The sequence below is a fragment of the Cucurbita maxima genome, unplaced genomic scaffold (genome assembly GCF_002738345.1).
Source record: "Cucurbita maxima cultivar Rimu unplaced genomic scaffold, Cmax_1.0 Cma_Scf00030, whole genome shotgun sequence".
Taxonomy (NCBI): Eukaryota; Viridiplantae; Streptophyta; class Magnoliopsida; order Cucurbitales; family Cucurbitaceae; genus Cucurbita; species Cucurbita maxima.
In genome coordinates, this window is record NW_019272046.1 from 374,962 (window position 1) to 395,304 (window position 20,343).

At 35.6% G+C, this 20,343-nt stretch overlaps 4 protein-coding genes and 1 long non-coding RNA gene across 5 annotated transcripts in view; 3 read left to right on the top strand and 2 right to left on the bottom strand.

Annotated features, from left to right (window-relative positions):
- The first annotated feature begins 168 nt into the window (after nucleotides 1–168).
- Nucleotides 169–1,287, top strand: LOC111466084 (protein MIZU-KUSSEI 1-like). Its single transcript, XM_023110663.1, has 2 exons — nucleotides 169–803; nucleotides 948–1,287. The coding sequence occupies exons 1-2, from the start codon at nucleotides 323–325 to the stop codon at nucleotides 1,268–1,270; spliced, it is 804 nt and encodes a 267-aa protein (XP_022966431.1). The 5' UTR covers nucleotides 169–322; the 3' UTR covers nucleotides 1,271–1,287.
- Nucleotides 1,288–5,393: 4,106 nt separating this feature from the next.
- On the top strand, nucleotides 5,394–8,392 carry LOC111466034 (short integuments 2, mitochondrial). Its single transcript, XM_023110594.1, has 7 exons — nucleotides 5,394–5,715; nucleotides 6,068–6,145; nucleotides 6,573–6,714; nucleotides 6,836–6,906; nucleotides 6,978–7,074; nucleotides 7,557–7,777; nucleotides 7,969–8,392. Exons 1-7 carry the CDS (start codon nucleotides 5,395–5,397, stop codon nucleotides 8,218–8,220), a joined length of 1,182 nt encoding a protein of 393 aa, XP_022966362.1. The 5' UTR covers nucleotide 5,394; the 3' UTR covers nucleotides 8,221–8,392.
- A 318-nt stretch (nucleotides 8,393–8,710) lies between these two features.
- On the bottom strand, nucleotides 8,711–15,003 carry LOC111465986 (NADPH-dependent thioredoxin reductase 3-like). Its single transcript, XM_023110506.1, has 10 exons — nucleotides 14,721–15,003; nucleotides 13,345–13,546; nucleotides 13,118–13,223; nucleotides 12,530–12,795; nucleotides 11,341–11,620; nucleotides 10,562–10,669; nucleotides 10,164–10,250; nucleotides 9,920–10,024; nucleotides 9,613–9,743; nucleotides 8,711–9,004 (listed from the first exon to the last, which is right to left on the bottom strand). Exons 1-10 carry the CDS (start codon nucleotides 14,944–14,946, stop codon nucleotides 8,944–8,946), a joined length of 1,572 nt encoding a protein of 523 aa, XP_022966274.1. The 5' UTR covers nucleotides 14,947–15,003; the 3' UTR covers nucleotides 8,711–8,943.
- A 1,760-nt stretch (nucleotides 15,004–16,763) lies between these two features.
- Nucleotides 16,764–20,343, bottom strand: part of LOC111466153 — a 5,467-nt gene continuing 1,887 nt past the window's right edge. Inside the window, exon 3 of the long non-coding RNA XR_002714332.1 lies at nucleotides 16,764–16,799. This is a non-coding gene — a long non-coding RNA (uncharacterized LOC111466153). The remainder of the gene's footprint in view (nucleotides 16,800–20,343) is intronic.
- LOC111465995 lies at nucleotides 17,552–19,163 on the top strand. The gene has a single exon (XM_023110522.1). The coding sequence runs from the start codon at nucleotides 17,647–17,649 to the stop codon at nucleotides 19,126–19,128; it is 1,482 nt and encodes a 493-aa protein (XP_022966290.1). The 5' UTR covers nucleotides 17,552–17,646; the 3' UTR covers nucleotides 19,129–19,163.

The window sequence follows — 20,343 nt, forward strand, 5'->3', positions numbered from 1 at the left end:
TTTTTTTTTTTTTTTTTTTTTTTTGTAAATATTTAAGAATACAAAGATGAAGAACATAAGCAATTAAAAAATGTGAAATAAAAAAAAGTCCACAAAAAATGATGATGATGATGACTCCAAAAACTCTGTAGTCTCTCCCTTTATATTGGACAACTCCCAACACTATCATCAACCCTTGTCTGCCTCTTTTCCTCCACCATTCTCCCCATCTTCCTCTCTCTCTCTCTCTCTCTCTAAAATGAACATTCTCTCTCCATTTCTTCTCCACTAAAGCTATCATTTTTCATCTCTTTCTCTCTCTCTACTTTTCTCTCTCATCGCCATGACAGGCCTGCAAAGAACCAAAAGCTGCAGCGCCGCCATTAAAACCACTACCAAAATCATCCCATCTTCCATCTCCGGCCACCACCTCAGATCCTCCTCCGATGCTGACAACTTTTCCGCCAAATTCCTCCTCCAGAAGAATTCTAGCCACCGCTGCCACCGCCAACACCTGGCGGCTTCCACCACCGGGAAATTCTCCTCCCTCCTCCACTCTCTTCTCAAGCTAATCTCAATTCCCACCTGCAAATGGCTTTCCATCCCCACACACCTCTCCGTCAGCCCCTCTCTCGGCCGAAGAGTCACTGGAACTCTCTTCGGCCGCCGCCGTGGCCATGTCACCTTTGCCGTCCAACTCGACCCCCGGTCCGAGCCAGTTTTGTTGCTCGAATTCGCCACGTCAACCTCGTCCCTCATCAAGGAAATGTCCTCCGGTCTCGTTCGCATCGCCCTCGAGTCCGATGCGCTGACCACCTACGACGGTATTACCATAATTTTGAAGATTTTAATATGTTTAATTAACATTTTTTTTATATTAAAATACATCAATGATTTTTTAAAAAATAAATATAATTATTAGATTTGACTTTGTGATTGGATTAGTGATGATATTTTAACATTAATAGGTAATCGTTCCATTAGAAAGTTGTTGGAGGAGCCAAGGTGGACGATGTATTGCAACGGGAGAAAGTGTGGACAGGCTATGTCGCGCACATGTGGAGAGTTTGAGTGGTACGTGCTGAACACTGTACAAAGCGTGTCAGTCGGCGCTGGAGTGATTCCGATGGTGGACGACGGCCATATGGGCAGTAGATCGGAGGGCGAGTTGCTGTACATGAGAGCAAAGTTTGAGCGAGTTGTAGGTAGCCGTGACTCGGAAGCTTTCTACATGATGAATCCCGATGGTAATGGAGGACCTGAACTCAGTATTTTTCTACTCCGAATATAAAAATTTTATTTTATTTATGACTCTTATTAATTATATAATTACTTATATTTTTTTTTTTTATTTATTAGTTGAATTTAACTCTCCAAATTAAAGCTCCTTGAGAACCTCTTAAATTGATAACATTTTCTTTGAATTATAGAAATTGAATTTGTAATTTTATTTTATTAAAATATGTTTTGTTGTTATGTGATAATTTTTTGTGAATAAATTTTTGTTTTTACTTGACATTAATTAAAAAATAATGAGATTATATTAAAACTTAGCTGACAATTTCAGCTATAATTGAGACCCGTTGAATAAAAATATTTCAATTACGTCCACTCAATACCAACTTAATATTTTTTTTATATATATATTTTATGTTACATAAATACTCTCATTAAATTTTCCAACCATGGAATAAAATATAATACATTTGACATAAAATTACTAAAATTAAAATAAATAATTAATTAATTTAAATGAGAATGGGTTGAATTTTTAAAAAATAAAAAATAGAGTTATAATTCAACCATCTGAAATTATTATGAAAATTAAAAATATTTGACATTTGTAATCGAAGTTCTAGACCAACTAAGAAAAATTTGGGTTGGATTGCAGCTCTAGACCCAACCAACCCAATTTCGGTTTTAACGAACTATGTACTATGAACGTTTTGACCTTTGACCAATCTTTTTTTGTTTTTTTTTTTTTTTTAATGATTTATGAGCACAAAATAATCAAGTGGAAATAAATAATCCATATGAAAAATAATTAGCTTAAAAAAGTAAAACTATGATTAAAAAAAAAAAAAAAATTAAGAACTTATCAATTATACGATACAAAATTAAAAATTTAAATATTTATCAGATATTTTTTAAGGTTTCATGTCTGGTATAATATTGAAGCTTAGAGATTAGGATTAATGATGGTGCAACTTTATAAGGTACATGCGTTTCTTGTGGTTTGAAGTCTAAAATAAGCAAAGGCTTTGCAAAGAAGCAATATTTTAATACACAACAATTCAAGCTCACCGCTAACTAATATTGTCCGCTTTAGTCCGTTACGTATCGGTGTCAGCCTCACGGTTTTGTTTTCACATCGTTATAAGGAATGTTTTGTTCCCCTCCAACTAAAGTGCGATCTCACATTCCTCCCCTATTGGAAGCCTAACGTCCTCGCTGACATATTGTTCGACGTCTAGCTCTGATACCATTTGTAAAAACTCAAGCCCAAGCCCACCCTAGCAAATATTGTCCACTTTGACCTGTTACGTATTGCCGTTAGTCTCACAGTTTTAAAATGTCCACCCGAGTTCAGTGTCCTCACTGACATACTACCTAATATTTTGCTCTGATATCATTTGTAACCGTCCAAGCTCACTGCTAGCTAATATTGTTTGCTTTGGCCCGTTACGTATCGCCATCAGTCTCACTGATTTTAAAATATGTATGTTAGGGAGAGGTTTCCACATCCTTATAAGAAATGATTCGTCCCTCCCTCCAAATAAAGTGGGATCAAACACCCTACCCTGTGATGTTAGTGGTGCATTAGGACTCATGAATTTTAATATTTGAACTTGTGTATTATACATTGTAGATATGTACTCGACGGAACTCGAGACGTAGCAAAGCTGAGGATATACTACTAAGCCATGAAAATTTGTTCGTGAAAGATGAAAGCACTTCCTGAGATGTTTTAATTCACTCTTAGTCGTAGATTTTGGATATGTATGGTGCTTTCTAAATTGAGTTTAGTACTCGAGTCGCTTAATAAGGTTAACATGACAACCACGACACCCGACCATCAATAGTTTTTTTTATATCTCCTTGTCCAAGAGCACCTATTAAACAATGTTAGTACTATACAATTTGTAACGCTCAATATTCATGATTCAAAATTTGGATCTAGCATCTGATGATCCAAGCATTTTTGTCACGCTACTTATTTCTTACTTTTAAAAGTGAATACTATTTCCATAGACCAACACAGGTCCTCTCGACACGTTTTATTCTCACTCACTTGTGTCTTAGGAAGAAACACATTTTAGAAGAAGAAACACAAAGAAATAGTGTGAGATCATAGATCGGTAGGAGAAGAGAACAAAACATTCTTTATAAAGGTGTGGAAACCTCTTCCTTACAAAAGCATTTTAAAACTGAGGCTAAGACGTGATGGGCCAAAACAAACAATATCTAATAGCAGTGAGCTTGGGCTGTTACAAATGATATCAAAATCAGACACCGAGCGGTGTGTCAACGAGAACACTGAACTTCTAAAAACTGTAAATTGAGAAATCTCACATCGATTAGAGAGAGAAATCATACGAAAGGAATAAAATGAAGGGTTGGGAAGCTACTTTTTGAACAACATTACACCAAAAAGACCAACACAAAAAAAAAAAATGTGATTGGAATTAAATAAGATTAAGAGAGTACCAAACAACAAACCAGAAAATCTTCAACACATGCCCTACTTTGTCTCACAAGAATCATAAGTTTTGTTTAAAATATTGAGCTAATGGGAGTGGCAAAGTGGCTAAGTTTAGACAAGCTAAAGCAAATCATGGAAGGCAAAACCCAAGATTTGTTTAAAGCTAAGGGATATTTTTACAATGCTTGTCAATAATAATTATGCAAGAAACGGATTAGGAGTGTATATAGGTAGGATCCGAGAATTCTTTAAGACTAACCTAAAATTTCGAGTTGGTTAGATTGATGATTCGAGCACCTTGAACGAGTTCATAACCTAACCCTTATGGATTGAGTTGAGTTAGATTTTCAAGTTGTTCTTTTTTAAACAAAAAATATACAAAAAAATCTTACTTATCTACATAAAATATGTTACGTTAATAATTAAAATTTCATAAAATTTAAATACCAAACATTCACAAGTCACAATACATCACTGACATCTGTTATATACGTCAAACATTCTTGTAGATCATGAAGCAAATCTATGAGTGCTTTTCCTCAAAGTGGACAATATCATACAATTGTGAAAATATGTGATTTCTAATATGATATCAGGGTCATGCCCTTAACTTAGTCATGTCAATAGAATCCTTAAATGTCGAACAAAGAAGTTGTGAGCCTCGAAGATGTTGTCAAAAGTGACTGAGATATCGAACAAATGGTGTACTTTGTTGAAGGGGAGGATTAAATTGTTGGGAGAAAGTGTAGTAAAAAGTGACTCAAGTGTTGAAAAAGGGGTGTACTTTGTTCGAGGGAAGGATTGTTGAGAATTGTTGAGAGAAGGTGCAGTCAAAACTGACTCAAGTGTCGAACAAAGAGTGTACTTTGTTCGAGGGCTCTAGAGAAAGAGTCAAGCCTCGATTAAGGAGAGGTTGTTCGAAGGCTTCATATGCTTTGGGATAGGCTCTATAGTCTATTTTGTTCGAGGGAAAGATTGTTGAGAATTGTTGGGAGTGAGTCCCACGTTGGCTAATTTAGGAAATGATCATGAATTTATAAACCGAGAATACTTCTCTATTGATTTGAGGCCTTTTGGAAATCTAGGAACTTAATCTCTAACCATCCAAAATTGATACCTATATTAACCGTCAGGATGTTTAAATAATGGTATTGTTAGGGAAAATGTAAAAATAAGGATATTTTCCTGAATATACTTTATTATTTTAGCCTTTCTTTAAAAATAAAAAATATATATCATTCGAAAAGAAAAAGCCCAAAGTTTAAACATTATCCAATATTATCCAAGCTCAAAACCGAAGCGATCGCGGCCACGTAAAAAATGGCCCAAAATAGTCTAGAAGCCCATATTTTAATTTTCAGGAGCCCAGTCTCTCTAATGGGCCAATAGGAAAAAGCCCAATGTATAAATATTGCCCAAGCCCAAAACAGGAGCGCTCTGGGCCAAGTAATATGGCCCAAAAAGGTCCATAAGCCCACATTTAAATTTTGGGAGCCCAGTTTCTATAATGGGCCGAAAAGAAAATGCCCAAAGTATAAATATTGTCCAAGCCCAAAACCGAAGCTCTCTGGGCCACGTAAAAATGGGCCGAATGGTCCAGAAGCCCACATTTTGATTTTCATGAGCCTAGTTTTTATAATGGGCCGAAGGAAAAAGCCCAATGTATAAATATTGTCCAAGCCCAAAACAGTATGCTCTCGGCCACGTAAAAAATGGCCACCTTAAACCCTAAACCTCCGTCTTCGTTGTTGGAGAGAGAGAGAATGAAAGGGATCACTGGAGTGGTGAAGAAGGCTTTAGGAGAGATGGAATTCACTGCGGCCGGTGGAGCCATCAATTGGTTCCCCGGCCACATGGCCGCAGCTACGCGTGCCATTCGCGACAGAGTCAAGCTCGCGGATATGGTGATCGAGGTCAGAGACTCCCGAATTCCCCTGTCCTCGGCCAACCAAGACCTTCAGTCTCATCTCTCTTCTAAACGCCGCATCATTGCCCTCAACAAGAAGGATTTGGCTAACCCTAATATCATGCATGTAAGACACCATTTCATGATCTCTGAGTTCATAAATGGATTGACAACGGACAATGGTTTTCATATTTGTATGATGCCTTCTCAATTATCTTTTATCTTCTTGTTGATCTACAATAGAACTGTTTCCTTCACTACTAAGATCAATTTCAAACGCTATTTGTTCTTTAAAATGAGCTGCTCACTGTAACTCTGTTGGTCCTTTCCTTTCTTAGAATTTGCGGTTTAAATGTTCGTGTGTATCAAATTTCTAAGAGTTAGTTATTTGTCATGTTCTTTTTAGTCATTCATCGATCATTTTTCGTCCATAGTTGTCACATGTTCGTGTTGTTTTCATTACGATTTTAATTGTGCAGAAATGGACGCACTTTTTTGAGTCATGCAATCAAGATTGCATTCCAATTAACGCTCACAGCAAGAGCTCTGTTCGGAAGGTATTTTTATTTGCTACAGTATTGCGTTATTATTAATTTTCAGCTTGCAATTAATCTTGTGGTTCTAGCTACTGATTTCCTGTGGTATATTGATTTGCTGAAATTATTGGTGGTACATTGATATGCGTTGATATTAATTTCCTGTGGTATATTGAGTTTGACAAGGTTCTAGTGGGTGGTGTTGAAGACTGTTCATTTACCATTTGTTTATACTAAATTCAGATTTTTTCTTCATTTGTTATGTTCTAATTCAAATTCAAAATTGAATGCTGATATAACTTTTGACATGTACTGGCAAGTAACTTTATTTTTATTTGTTTTAGTGTATTTCAATAGCTAATTTGTTTGATTTAGTGTATTTCGATTGCTTATTTATTTGGTTTTTCTGATAAAAAGATGTCTGTACTTTTCTTAATTGATGAAAAAGCTTCTCGAGCTTGTGGAATTTAAACTAAAGGAAGCGATTTCAAGGGAACCTACTCTTCTTGTGATGGTCATTGGTGTTCCAAATGTTGGGAAGTCGGCTTTAATTAATTCAATCCATCAAATAGCTTCTGCACGCTTTCCTGGTAAGGCTGTTTCTTGGAACATTACGCCAATTTCTCTTTATTCAGAAGGGTACAAATATGGATGCGTTTGGTTTAGAGGCCTTGTTTTTTCGACTTTTGTGGTTTCAATACTTTTTCATAGTGCAGGAGAAAATGAAGCGAGCTAATGTTGGTCCCTTGCCTGGGGTTACTCAAGATATTGCTGGCTTCAAGGTAGTTTTGATCAACCACATGTCTTCATATAATGATGAGTTCTTAACCATTTGCGCTTCTTCGATATGCAGATTGCTCATCAACCTAGCATATATGTTCTAGATACTCCTGGTGTTTTAGTTCCAAGTATTAAAGACGTGGAGACGGGGCTGAAACTGTCACTTGCAGGTTGTATTTCAGTTTGTAAGAACTTTTTTTGATTTGTCAGAAGCTTTTTGTACAGCTATAGTGCACTGGGATGTAATATACTAGAATGATGCAAGGATGTAGAATATTGATTGTGCAGTTTAAGGGACTGAAACTTCTTAATTACTATAAATTTGAGTGTAGAGAATTTGAAGAACATGGAGTGCCCATCCCCTACCAACTGAGCCCATCTCACAAGTATAGCGGGATCACACCCCCAATTGAGTTTAATTCATTAGAAATTATATGACTTAGTATAACAGCACAAGCCCACTGCAGAAACGCGTCTGTCAGGAAGAGGTTTTCACACTTTATAAGGAATGTTTTGTTCCCCTCTCCAACCTACGTGGGATCTCACACTTAGTTTCCTCTTCATTTTTAATATTTCACGATAACATAGATACTGACAGTACTTCTGCATTCACTTGTAAAGCTAACGCTGTAATTTTTTCACTTGGAAGCAGGATCTGTGAAGGATTCCGTGGTGGGCGAGGAGCGTATTGCTCAATATCTACTGGCAGTTTTGAATACTCGGGGGACTCCCTTCCATTGGAAACAATCGAATAACAGAAGAACGGAGGGTATTCAATATGAAGCAGAGGAAATGCACAGATTTAGTCTTAATGACCTCCGACCAAAAAGGAGGCCTCCTCTTCCAAATAAATCTGATGTGGTATACGTCGAGGTAAGGGAAGGATTTCTTATTAGACTCTTAAGAGTGTTTATGGCTTTCTGTGCTAAAAACAGAGAAAGACGTTAATTATTGTGTGGTTTTTGTATAACCCCACCTTTGTTTGACTTTCATTCCTCTCCATGAAAGCGGTGTATAAATCTAAAAGGATAACTGTGTTCTTTTTCTCTGATTCATTTGATCAGGATCTAGTTACACAAGTTCAACGTGCACTCTACGCAATGTTGTCTGGATTTGATGGCAATGTAGAAGATGAGAATGACTTAGAAAGTCTCATCGAACTGCAGTTTGAAGCATTGCAGAAAGCAATGAAGATACCTCACAAGGCAGCGGAAGCTCGTCTGAAAGTGTCAAAGAAACTACTTACTCTATTCAGGGCTGGTAAGCTTGGTCCATTCATCCTTGACGATGTCCCTCTCATAACTAATCATCATTAAATTTTTCCTTAGGAAAATAATGTTCCTCGTCTTCAGTTGAAGTGGCTTTATCGTAGTGATATTATTTTTAGGGTAAAATGTAAATTTCATTCTCAAATTTTGTAACGTAGGTTGTGTAAGTTAAAACCATGATCAGCAGGGTTTTATATATTTCTCATTTTGATGATGGAAATTAGTGATACGAATCACTCATCTTATTTCTAAGCATCTTAAACAAAATAAATCTTTAACCGATAGACCAATAAGAGTTACGAATTTCAAAAAAAAAAAAAAAAAACCTAAACAATCCACCAAAGTTAAGAATCTCCAATAAAGCAATTCCAAATGGACAGAGCTTTGTTCAGCTAAATCAACAAAAGCTATGGGATTACCACTAGTAGTTTAGTAAACAGCGTGCATTAAGAAAAAGACTTGAACAATAGTTATGGATTTGAACCTGTGCGTTTTATTTTCAGTTCTCACAGTAATTATCATCAATAGACCTAAAACAAGAATGAATTGGCTGATGTATTATTGAAGGAATCGAACCTTATTCGAACCTTTTTTTTTTTTTTTTTTTTTGCCCTTTTTCTCAGCTCTGTATCTAAAATATACAGTATAAATATAAATATGAATGTTACAGAACATGAAAAAAATTTAAGCATTTTTCCACTTGGCTATATCTTATTAGAACAAATGAAACAAAATTGAAGGCAGAAGATCAAGGGCAATAGCTTCACCACCTCATTTGTTTGACTCGATGAATTCTCTATACTCGCTCTTCATTTTGACTCCAGATACATTCCTACATAAGAATCAATAATAGAATATTGGTGAGAAATACATCTGAAAATTATCCATGCCAAACACTCCATATGATGAGGATTTCCCCTGTTTAAAAGTGGTATAGGGGTATAGGAGTTATCTCTCTTATGTTACAACTGCTTCAACCCTCACTTAGTGTAATGGCGCATCGCTAGCAAATATTGTCATCTTTGGACTTTTCCTTCTACGCTTCCCTTCAAGGTTTTAAGACACATCTGCTAGGGAAAGTTTTCCACATCCTTACAGAGAATGTTTCATCTCCTCTCCAACTGATGTGGGATCTCAACGAATGTTATTAAAAGAATAAAGAGGAGCACTGTTTTCAAATAATTTAAGGCTTGTTTGATAATGATTTTGTTTTTATAAATTACACATGCCTCTTCATAAACACTTCCAAGTTGAAAGGTAATTCCAAACCAGTCCTAAAATCTTGAAATCTTGAAATCTTGAAGGGACAACAAATATGATTTCATGTGAGAGTCAGAAACGATCATGAGAAAGGAAATGTAAATCCACATGTAAAGATCATATCATTCAATGGGTTTATTCATGCATCAAATATGATCTAAAATAAGATGCAAAATATACCTGACCATCTCCTTATTCTTGAAGAACTGCACGCATGGAGTACCCATAATCCCAGCTGCTTCTGCTATTTCTTGGTCTTCCTCAATATCAATTTCGACAAAATGGACACTTTCATCAAATTCATCAATCACCTGGAAGATAACATTAATGAAGCCTAATAAGCATCAATGATTGGTCATCAACATCATCAGAAAAATAAAACAGATAACAGTGGAGTTTATCATCAAGCATGTCAAAACAGATAATACATGCGGACTGGATGGATTAACCCTACATTCAGTCCAACGAATAACTTCACATTTTCTACCTTGCTAAGAAGTGGCTTCAGTGTCCTACACGGACCACACGTTGGAGCCGTATAAAGTACACATATAAGCCTGGGGCTTTCATGGTATAGTTTCCGAAGAGCATACTGTAGAAACAGAAAGGTAAAAGATAGTAAAATTTGAGTGAATAACAAAAAATATTTTGAAAGCCACAACCGTAGAAGAAGAAGACATTATGTAAAACATTGTAACATAATTACCGAAACAGACGAGAAAAATACATACCTGGCCTTTATGCTTTGTAAGGGTGATATCAAAACCCTCCTGAACATCCCTGTCAATTGGTTCCTTCTTAACCTCTTCAGTTTGGGGCTGGAAAAGCAAATACAAGAATGATCATGTTAGCATCAATGAACTACTTGTGATAAACCTGCTGCACAAAACAAATTCCCAATATGCATAAGCGACCTTGTCACTTGTTACACAAAGCTATGGTTGAAAATGGTGAAAACATCGGAGGTTGGACTTTAATCAATCAAAAACAAAATAAAAGTGCAGAAGTCTCTTTTAACACAATTCAGTAATTCTTGCACCAAAAACAACCAGTAATTGGAATATGTGACATATGCCAACTGTCTGAGAAGAAACCAGTCGACCAACCAACTTCAACAGGGTTTTGATACCTGGTGGAACTCAATAAGAAGATTCTTGCTCACAAGATAGCGCTCAACAGATAAAGCAGCAATGCATCCAGATCCAGCAGCTGTGATAGCTTGCCTCCATTCATGATCCTTAGAAATTAAGAAGAAACAAAATCAAAAGATGATATAGGTAATATCAATCTCATGGTTTTCCAAGAAGATGGATAGAAATTGTATAATAAATTTGACTAGGGAACCATTTTTGTGCCTCTATGTCACATCACAGATTCACACCTTGTGGACATGCTCAAGTTGACAACATAGTTCTTCAAAAAAATGTTAATCCTATTTAGTTGATTTTCAAACATCAAAGGCCGTCGCTCACCACAATACATTAAGATGAAAAGATCCTGGAACTAATATGTTCCAAGAGCACGCAGTCTACTACCTGGACAAGTTATGGGTTGCCCTGGAAACATTAGAAAAGTGGCCACAATCATTTTTTACCAAAATTCCATGTCATTATTAGTCATATCGTTTTATTGCCTAAATGATCATAAAAAAAAACAATCAATAGTTAATGAAAGCAAAAGTATAAGTGGATCTCAAAACTGAAAAGAATAAATTCTATTTAATAAAAGGTTAAATTAATTATTAAACTTGTATAGTTTCTTTTAATTTATCAATGAATAGTTCATTTCTAGTTCAAACAAAAATTAAACTTTTACTTTGAAGACAATTCTGATGCAAACAAGAGTCAAACGAACCAGCTCTTGTAAGCTATAGCAATAATCAACAATGCACTTTCAGGAGGAAAATACCTGCACATCTCCAGCTGCAAATACACCTTCCAGAGAAGTTTTTGCAGTACCATCCTCCACCAACACATACCCAGAGCTATCAAGCTCAACCTGGCCTTTCAATAACTGGCTGTTTGGTGAATGACCTATTCCATAAAATAAACCCTTTGCCTCCAGCACAGACTCTTCCCCAGTATCATCCTTTCGAACTAAAATGCCAGTCATTTGCCCTTTTGTATTGCTAACAATGTCCACAGCCTCCGTGTTAAAGTGCAAGGTAATATTTGGGCAATTGAACACTCTGAAACATTCGCGATAATCAACCTGTTAAACAAACATTCAAGGGGTTGAAAACTCACATACAAATTGTTTATTTGTAAACCTAGAGATAGCTGGGAGTCAACATAAAAGGCTGTATATACCAAGTGTAAGGCAAGACTGCTATAAGGTCAATTTATAAGGAAAGATGGGCTTGAAAAATCATGAAATTATTGTTAACAACTGTGAAGAGCAAAGTTACGTTCCAAAGACACTCAAAAAGTCACCCAGCCCACGAGTTTTCAAGTCTTCCATTATCCTCCAAAGGCTCTACACTATTGCTATATTAAAGTTTTGATTTTCTTCTTGCTTATCCAATTCACTTGATAAGCCGTAGGACTTCCCATAACAACAAGTCACCTATTCTAAGGTACATGATATATTGTTTCCATACGCACTTGATAATTTAAAATGTAAAATTGATCAAACCGAATTTATCAAAAAAATGAACATAAAGAAGTAATAAAAGACCCAGTCAATACAAACCAGTTGAGCAAATAACAAGACACATCATTGTCCTCCGAATAAGTTATCACGTTTCTTAATTTTTAAAGCAACCACAAATATTTATTATAAGGATATAACATTATACCGGATACATAAGCCTGTTAGGATAATTCAAATTTCAACGTAAGCAGCCAATACAATCTACAAGCATAAAGTAGAAATAAGGGGGCCCAGGTTCCCTAATAGCTTCCACATGAAAATTTTGGTTTTTCTTTCCAAGAATCACATTATTGCATTTCTAAACATATAAAATAAAAAACGAGCGAGCAAAGGTTGAAAGATAAGAATTCCTTACCCTAAAAGTACATAGTATTTATAAGATATCAAACCAACTACTATAAAATAAAAGTGACTCTTTGCCAAAATATTGAACTGACTAACATACCTATCCTGCATTGCTTTAGAAGCCCTAAGTTGATCCTTACGTACAAGTAAATGAACATGACGAGCATATTTAGTCAGGTATAAGGCTTCCTCTGTTGCTGTATCACCTCCTCCTACAACAGCAAGAACTTGACCCTTAAACAAGGGTGATGCTCCATCACAAATTGCGCAAGCACTAATTCCCCTACTCCAAAATTCATCTTCACGAGGTAACCTAAGTCGCTTTGCTGTTGCTCCTGTCGCATATATTACGCTATGGCACTTGACCTGAAATTTATAAGGAGAAAAGGCCAAAGAAAATTAGAAAGAAAAGAAGCGCCATGTACTTTTTAAACACCAAGACAGATGAATTGAATAGCTTATAGGCATAAATACAAAATAATTAACGAAATGAATTGAAACAAGGAAAAATCTAAAGTCCAAATTATTCTCAATGCTTAGATAAGTGATAACAAAAATAAAATATTAGGGAAAAGTAGTAGTACACAAAGAATGAATTGATGATACTAGATAAACATAAAAGTTCTTAAAAGAGGAAGTCAAGAATTCATAGTTTCTCCATACATTTTGATAGAAAATAATTCATCACCTTGCGTTCACTACTTTGCACAGTAAAAGGTCTATTGTTTAAATCAATAGACTCCACGTCTTCTTGAAATAATTCAGCTCCCCACCGTTCCGCCTGCTTCCGCATCCTATCCAATTATAATATGAAGATTACAACCGAAACAATCTGCCCATGGATCCCTAACCAATGTCTCTTCCGTTGTGATAGAAAGCAAGAAAAACCAAAGAACATACTTTATATTACTTTACCTATCCATCAGATCTGGACCAGTAATTCCATCAGGAAACCCAGGAAAATTTTCCACTTCTGTGGTAGTCATTAACTGTCCTCCCGGAACACCACCTGCTTGAAAACCCTCGAACACTACAGGCTTTAAATTTGCCCGCGCCGCATATATGGCTGCAGTAAATCCAGCAGGACCAGAACCTATAATTACTAGATTCTCGACTCCTGTTATAAAGAACACATGATCACTCTCATGATCTTATGCGAAGTACACCTCAAAATTCCAACTTCAGACACACACATACAACAAACTTCATATCTAACATTTCCAATTAGAAACCAATTCTTTTCAATCTATTGAAGTAATTATCTCATGTAAAATGAATGAAGTCGACCAATACAATTTCAACCCAAAAAGTATATATAATTGCAATAACATATGATGGTTATTAAGTTTATATGCCAACAAAACAAATTATAACCACGATGTCTACGCTACAACTACGGCGAGGAAAGGTAAACCAAATGTTGGGATGAATAAAATAATATTGATATCAGTGAGTGTCAGAACCAGTTCGTGAGCACCTCTACTACAAACGCTAGGATGAATAAAATAATGGGCACTACTATGTCTGAAACAACTACTTGTTTCGGCTGGAAAGAACTTATCCAACTACTCAACAACAAAGTTACATACATCAGCCTACATATTTTCCTACAAACATGAGGATATATTGATCACTGAGGTGCAAAGGGAGAAATGTCTATTATCAGTTTGAAACCATGTCAAGAAAGACCAATGAGTCCACTTAAACAAAAAAAAAACATGCGCACTGATTATATATTCAAACATCAGGAAACTAGGAAATGTAAGTGTAGTAGAGTCACGTGGATAATCGAAAAGATATACATCAAAATTCGAGTAATAAAAGAACCTCTAACTTTAACTAATTTCTCTTCAAAATGATGGAAAATTTAGACAGATATTACAAAAATACAATACTCGCAGAACATCCAAAAGATGAAATCACGCACTTACAAACACAGGCACGAGCAGAAATAAATAAATTGAGTGCCAGATGTTTCACAGGAAAGACCAATTATTAGGCTAATAAAAATATGCGCATTGATTATATATCCAAACATCAGGAAAGTAGAAAATCAAGTCACGCGGAAAACGGAAACCACGGATTCCACATTGAAACACACAAAATCAAACTCAATAAATTAAAAGCTTCTTATATCAATTCTCCTAAAAAAGGCGAAAAATCCAGATAAGCGTCACAGAGCTTTCCCGCGCCAAACGCATCCAATCCAAAGGACGAAAACACACACTTACAAACACAGAACAAAAAATAACAAAATACATCCGCGGAGAAAAAACAAAAATGGAAGTGACCTGGAGAAGGAGAGATGTCGTCATCGGAGGAGGCGCGAAGGCGAAGAAGAAGACGGCGAGGAGGAGTGCGAGAGGAGCGGAAAGCGAGGGAGCAGCGACGGGAGGGGGAAGGAGAGAGGAGGAGGAGGAGGCGATGAGGCGGAAGGGCATTGGAGAGGGCGGGCATGGCGGAGAAATGGTGGGAGGAAACGGAGGAGCCGATTCCTATCTTGAGAGAGGCAGCCATTTGAGTTTGAGACCATACAAACCAGACACTCGAGAGTTAAAAGCGATACGGCCTACGGGAAAGCCGAAGAGAGCTTTCTCTTCAGCCTCTATGTTTTTTTTCGTTGGAGAGTGCGACACACGCGCCCTACGTTTTATCCGAAACTTCCTCCCCTAATTTACAATAAATTAGTATCAAAATTTAGGCTAAATTATTTATTAAAAAAAACAATATTAAAGTTTTATTAATGCCTCATATTTACTCTATTTAAAAAACACATCATTTCCTGTCTATTTATGAATATCTTCGTATTTTTTAATGTTAATTTTATTGATATCAATAGACGGTAATAATTAATAAAATAATTAAATAGATACTAACAATAATTTTAATCTAAAATAACGTCACAAATTGTGTAATCTCTAATATAGTAGGGTCAATTATACAAATTAATTTAAATTAACAACATTTATTTAATTAAATAATAAAAAAATATATGAAAAGAGGAAGCCATGAAAAAACCCGAATTAATTCCCTTTCTTCCCGGGTATACACAAAAGCATGGGAATGACTCGTTCTCATCCCCGAAATTTTTAAACGAGAAATTATGAATAATTAAACATTTTCTCACACCTATGTTTCCGTCTTCCGTCCTTGATATATGCATGATCTTCAGCTAATCTAGCTAATATGGAACTTCAATGATGTTTCCATCAATTTTTCTCTCAATTAAAGTATATCATCGAGTTCCCTCTCAAATAGTCTTCTTTTTTGGAACATATCTATAGAGGAAAGGAAAGTCATTAACTGTGACTACCTTCTACTAGCTTTCATAGCTAGAGTTTGTTGTCAAAATCTATGTGAGCATTTGTGAGATCCCACATTGGTTGGAGAAGGAAACTAATCATTTCTTACAAGGGTATGAAAATACTTCCCTAATAGACATGTTTTAAAATCGTGAGGCTAACAGCGATACGTAACGGGCTAAAGTTGTCAAAATTCATGTTCGACGTCATTATCAAGCATTCAAAATGTAGTTGTAAATACTTTTCAATTATGTGAACTGAATTTGTAGATTTCAAGCTACACAAGTAAAATAGGAGTATTCGAAGGACTAGTTCCAAACAGGGAGTCGGAGACGAAATTGTATTCCCCATCTCTATTACCACTCTAGCCCGTTTAATATAAATGGGGTCGGAAACGAGATTGTTAGATAAGTATGCATCTAATTGATTTTGTGAAATTTCATATTTGTTGTGCATCACACCTGCAATACATATTTTTGTTCATGATAAATGTGCTAATAAAATAATTTTGTGGTAATTAATTCGTGTAATTCGATTCGACAATTAGCCACCAAACACATTAGGTAATTATGTTGTGTTAATTATGTCGTCTCCGTCATTGTCGACCTTCTGCTGTTTCTTAGTTGGCGGCGAATCCAGTGGTGAGTAAAGTTTCTCCGGGTTCTTCCCGGCCGTCTCCGCCGCCTTTCCGATGCATCTTGGTGGTTACTCTTATCGGAGCTACACCAGTACCAGAACTCCGGTGGAGACGCAGTCGATATTTCCATCGAGTAGTAGCCCACCGATGATGACTCCGGCAAGTGTAGCACCGGCTACGGCGGAGCGGCAGGGAAGTACAAGATCGGGGCGGAGGTTATTTTGAATGGGCTCTTGCCCGCCTGGGCCTTTTGAAATTGGTCCAAATATTAGCTAAAATGATTGAAAATTCGACCCAAAAAACTTCAAATAATCACGACCGAAAAAAGTGTTGTAAAAGTGACTCGGTTAGATATTCTATTGAGGATTATTGGGAGTGAATTCCACCTTGGTTAATTTAGGTAATGATCATGTGTTTATAAGTGATGAATACTATCTCCATTGATATGAGACTGAGCTTATGTTTCATTTATATTTTTATAATTTAGATTATTCAATTCAATCCTATCTTTAAGACTATTAGAGTGGTTTAGATTTCTTATTTATTTATATTTTTATAATCAGCTACATTTTAATTACGAACCAGTTGATTTAGAGTTTAAACAAAACGTAGTTATTAAAAGTGTGGACTAAATTAATAAAGTAACCTACTCTTTTAATTTTAATGACACGTTAAACATGGAATAACTCAGACTAAATTTCTAAAAAAATTAGCAACAAAATTCATTAAAAAAAACAGAATCTAAAATTAACTAAATTTTAAAAGCATTAATTAATTGATTAATTAATTAATTATATATATGTGGTTAAATGAGTAAAAATGCTTTTAAATTTTATGTTTTTTTTTAAAAATATAATTAAAATTTAAAAAAATTGAATGGTATTTGAAAATTTTTTAAGGTGGTTTTGGAATAAAATATAAAATTTATATAAACTAGCATAAGAGTAAAGAAAATTAATAGGAAATAAATACAATTATTTATTAATAAAAAAACAGAAACTTCCGTGGGGAATCAAAACTCAAAGCTGAAGTTATTTACTCTCTCTCCTCCACGTTTTATAATCAAAATTTATTTTATTATTTTAAAAAATTAAATAATAATAAAAAAAAAGGAAAAATAATTTTAAAATAATAATTAAAAAAAAAATTGAAAGCGACAATAAATGGAAAAATGGAGCAGCATTCCACAAGAGACAGTCACTCTCTTGTGGAATAAATTAATAATTAAATCCTTACATTAAAAATCCCCGAAATTCCGATTCCAAGTCCGCCATTGAAATGGGCCTCTTGCTCACCGGAAAATCCAAATCCACCGCCGTCGAGAATTGGGGAATGGGCCTTTTTCTCGTCTTTTTCTCTGAAGATTCCCCTTCCGCCATTGCCGACCACAATAAGCTCTTTCCATCTTCTTCTTCTTCTTCTTCTTCTTCAGGTCGTCGGAGTAATTACAATCTTCTCTCTAAAGCTCAGTCCACCATTTCCGTCTGTGCTCTGCTCGTCTTTGTTTCTCTTCTTCTCTTCACTCTCTCCACTTTCGAACCCGCCATTAAAATGAACCTCACACCTCCACGAAGGCTCCTCTCCCGGAAATCCACGCCGATTGAAATCCGTACGCCGTCGGTGAATCGCTGGAATTGGTTTCGCAAAATGTGGAAGCAGAAACCGGCCATGGTGAATACGATGACCGGTTCTATGGCGGCGCTGCAACGTATGGGGACTCTGTATTTGCGAGGTACTCGAGCCATGGCGGACCTCACGGTTGTTCATGTACCGGAAGACGTCAGAGAAGACGACTTCCGCCTCTTTCTCCGACTGTTCCATCGGTCCGGTGTTACCGCTAAATCCGACTCCGTCTTCATCTTCGCCTCACTGGCGTTCTCGGAGAAATTCGGTCCGATTATTCGAGAGGAAAACGAATCGTTTCTTAAACTCCTTCACCGATCCCGGAATTCGAATATCACGGCGAGCCGGAGAGCGGTGGGGGGATTTGATGTGAATCAGTTTGTTAAGATCAAAGAGAAGAAAGAACCGGAGGGGCCGATTTGGGGAAAGAAAAGGAAACGGTTCACTAACGATTCTGGCGGCGGCGAGAACGAGTTGACTCGGTTGAGTTACGGCTCGGTGGTGAGTTTCGACGCGGCGGAGATCGATCCAGAGAATTCGCTTTCCGGCTTCTCAGATCACATTACAATGAGTCTACGGCGGTGGGCGTGTTATCCGATGCTACTTGGACGAGTCCGCCGGAATTTCAAGCATGTAATGCTCGTCGACGCCAAAAACTCGGTTCTAATCGGCGATCCACTCGGCCGAATAAGAAACAAAGGAACCGAGTCGGTGATTCTTTTCACAAACAAACACACAAAAAAGAACTCAGAAAAGTCGCACAATCTGGTGAATCCGGCCGTCGTGATCGGCGGAGCACGGGCAGTCCGGCGGCTGTCAAACGCTATGGTTGTGGATATCGCCAGAGCTCTGATGCAGCACAAGAAGAACTCGGTGTCCGACTCGGCAGTACTGAGTCACCTCGTTAACAGTGAGTTTTTGTTGAAGAATGTGAAGGTGATCATGGCGACTGAGTCGATTCCCGATGCGAGTTCGCTCGCCGGAGTTGAATCGGTCTCCGTCGGTTCGTTGTCGGCGCCTGAAAAGACGACAATTTTACGGAGGAGTAATTATGGTAATTTACGTGAAATTAATTCCGTTATTTTGAAGAAAATATGTTCGTCGGAAATTGATTCGTCAGTGTATAGCGATTGCTAGCAAATCAAATTAGAAGGCAAAAAAAAAAAAAAAAAGTATAATTTAAAATGAGTGAGCTATAAAATTTTCTTTTTTTCTTGTAAATACTTTACATATTAGAATAAATATGATCTTTTTTTCATTCTATATTATATCTAAAATTTAATTATTGAACATTAATTTCAATATTTTAAAATTTAACTTTAAATTATACCAAATTAATTAATTAATTAATTTTTATTTATTAGTCAATATTTTATATATTATAGAACAAATTGTGACCATAGCTATAGTCATTACCGATAAATACTCATTTCCAAATGGTTCATATTTACAATTATGTTAAAAATCTATTTTTATCTTGTAATTGTATTCTTTAAATACGGTTGATATTTATTAAATGGAAGGTAGAACCTTTTCACACTTATGTAAATTCCAGGGCTAAGTTCTTAGAGATAGGATTTCGTGATTAGAAATGGTTAATAATTATTTGAATTAAATAATTAGTTAGGATAATTTAGGTCATAAATTCATATCAAAATTTACCATGTTTGATTATTAGTGGTTAACATTCCTGCTAAATATGGTAACAATAATGAAAATTACCATATCGTGATTAACTTTCCTATTAAATGTTGTAATAATATTGAAATTTACCATGTTTATTGCTATTAAATGTTGTTACGACAAATACCAATAACCATATAAAATATAGCTTTTTAAATATAAAAATAAGGTTATTTTAGAAAATAACAAATTCGAGTCAATTTTGTTTTTATCGAGTCAACCAAATCAACCATAAAATAGGTTACAACTCAACTAACTGAACTCTACCATATTTTTAAGATTATTATAAAAATAAAAAATATTTGACAGGAAATGGTATGAAATTTTAATCATTAATGTAAAATTTTTTAAAAGAATTATATTCAATTCCTCCGTCATTGACCCAACAAACTTAAAATTTTGGATTAGTCCAAAATATTTTTTTTAATTAAAATAGAATAATTGTAATTAATTTTAATGGGTGGTTTTTTTAATTATTTAAAAAATTAAGGAAAAAAAAAAAAAGAGAAAAAGTGATTTGTTTTGAAGGAGGGAATGTGAGGAAACCCATGTGGTTGCTTCCTCCTCTCCCATCTTCTCTTCTTTTTTAGTCAACTTTTTGTCCTTAAAAAAAAAAAAAAAAAAAAAAAAAAAAAAAAAAAAAAAAAAAAAAAAAAAAAAAAAAAAAAA

What these genes read in the sequence shown, in the direction of transcription:
- LOC111466084 (XM_023110663.1), top strand. Translation starts at nt 323, where the DNA reads ATGACAGGCCTGCAAAGAACCAAAAGCTGCAGCGCCGCCATTAAAACC. An exon ending in TGCGCTGACCACCTACGACG is followed by an intron (nt 804 to 947) that starts GTATTACCATAA and finishes TAACATTAATAG; the next exon opens with GTAATCGTTCCATTAGAAAG.
- LOC111466034 (XM_023110594.1), top strand. Translation starts at nt 5,395, where the DNA reads ATGGCCACCTTAAACCCTAAACCTCCGTCTTCGTTGTTGGAGAGAGAG. An exon ending in GCAAGAGCTCTGTTCGGAAG is followed by an intron (nt 6,146 to 6,572) that starts GTATTTTTATTT and finishes TTGATGAAAAAG; the next exon opens with CTTCTCGAGCTTGTGGAATT. An exon ending in GCTGAAACTGTCACTTGCAG is followed by an intron (nt 7,075 to 7,556) that starts GTTGTATTTCAG and finishes ACTTGGAAGCAG; the next exon opens with GATCTGTGAAGGATTCCGTG.
- LOC111465986 (XM_023110506.1), bottom strand. Translation starts at nt 14,946, where the DNA reads ATGGCTGCCTCTCTCAAGATAGGAATCGGCTCCTCCGTTTCCTCCCAC. An exon ending in TTCTTATTGAGTTCCACCAG is followed by an intron (nt 10,251 to 10,561) that starts GTATCAAAACCC and finishes TTGCTTTTCCAG; the next exon opens with CCCCAAACTGAAGAGGTTAA. An exon ending in TTACAAAGCATAAAGGCCAG is followed by an intron (nt 10,025 to 10,163) that starts GTATGTATTTTT and finishes CTGTTTCTACAG; the next exon opens with TATGCTCTTCGGAAACTATA.
- LOC111465995 (XM_023110522.1), top strand. Translation starts at nt 17,647, where the DNA reads ATGGGCCTCTTGCTCACCGGAAAATCCAAATCCACCGCCGTCGAGAAT.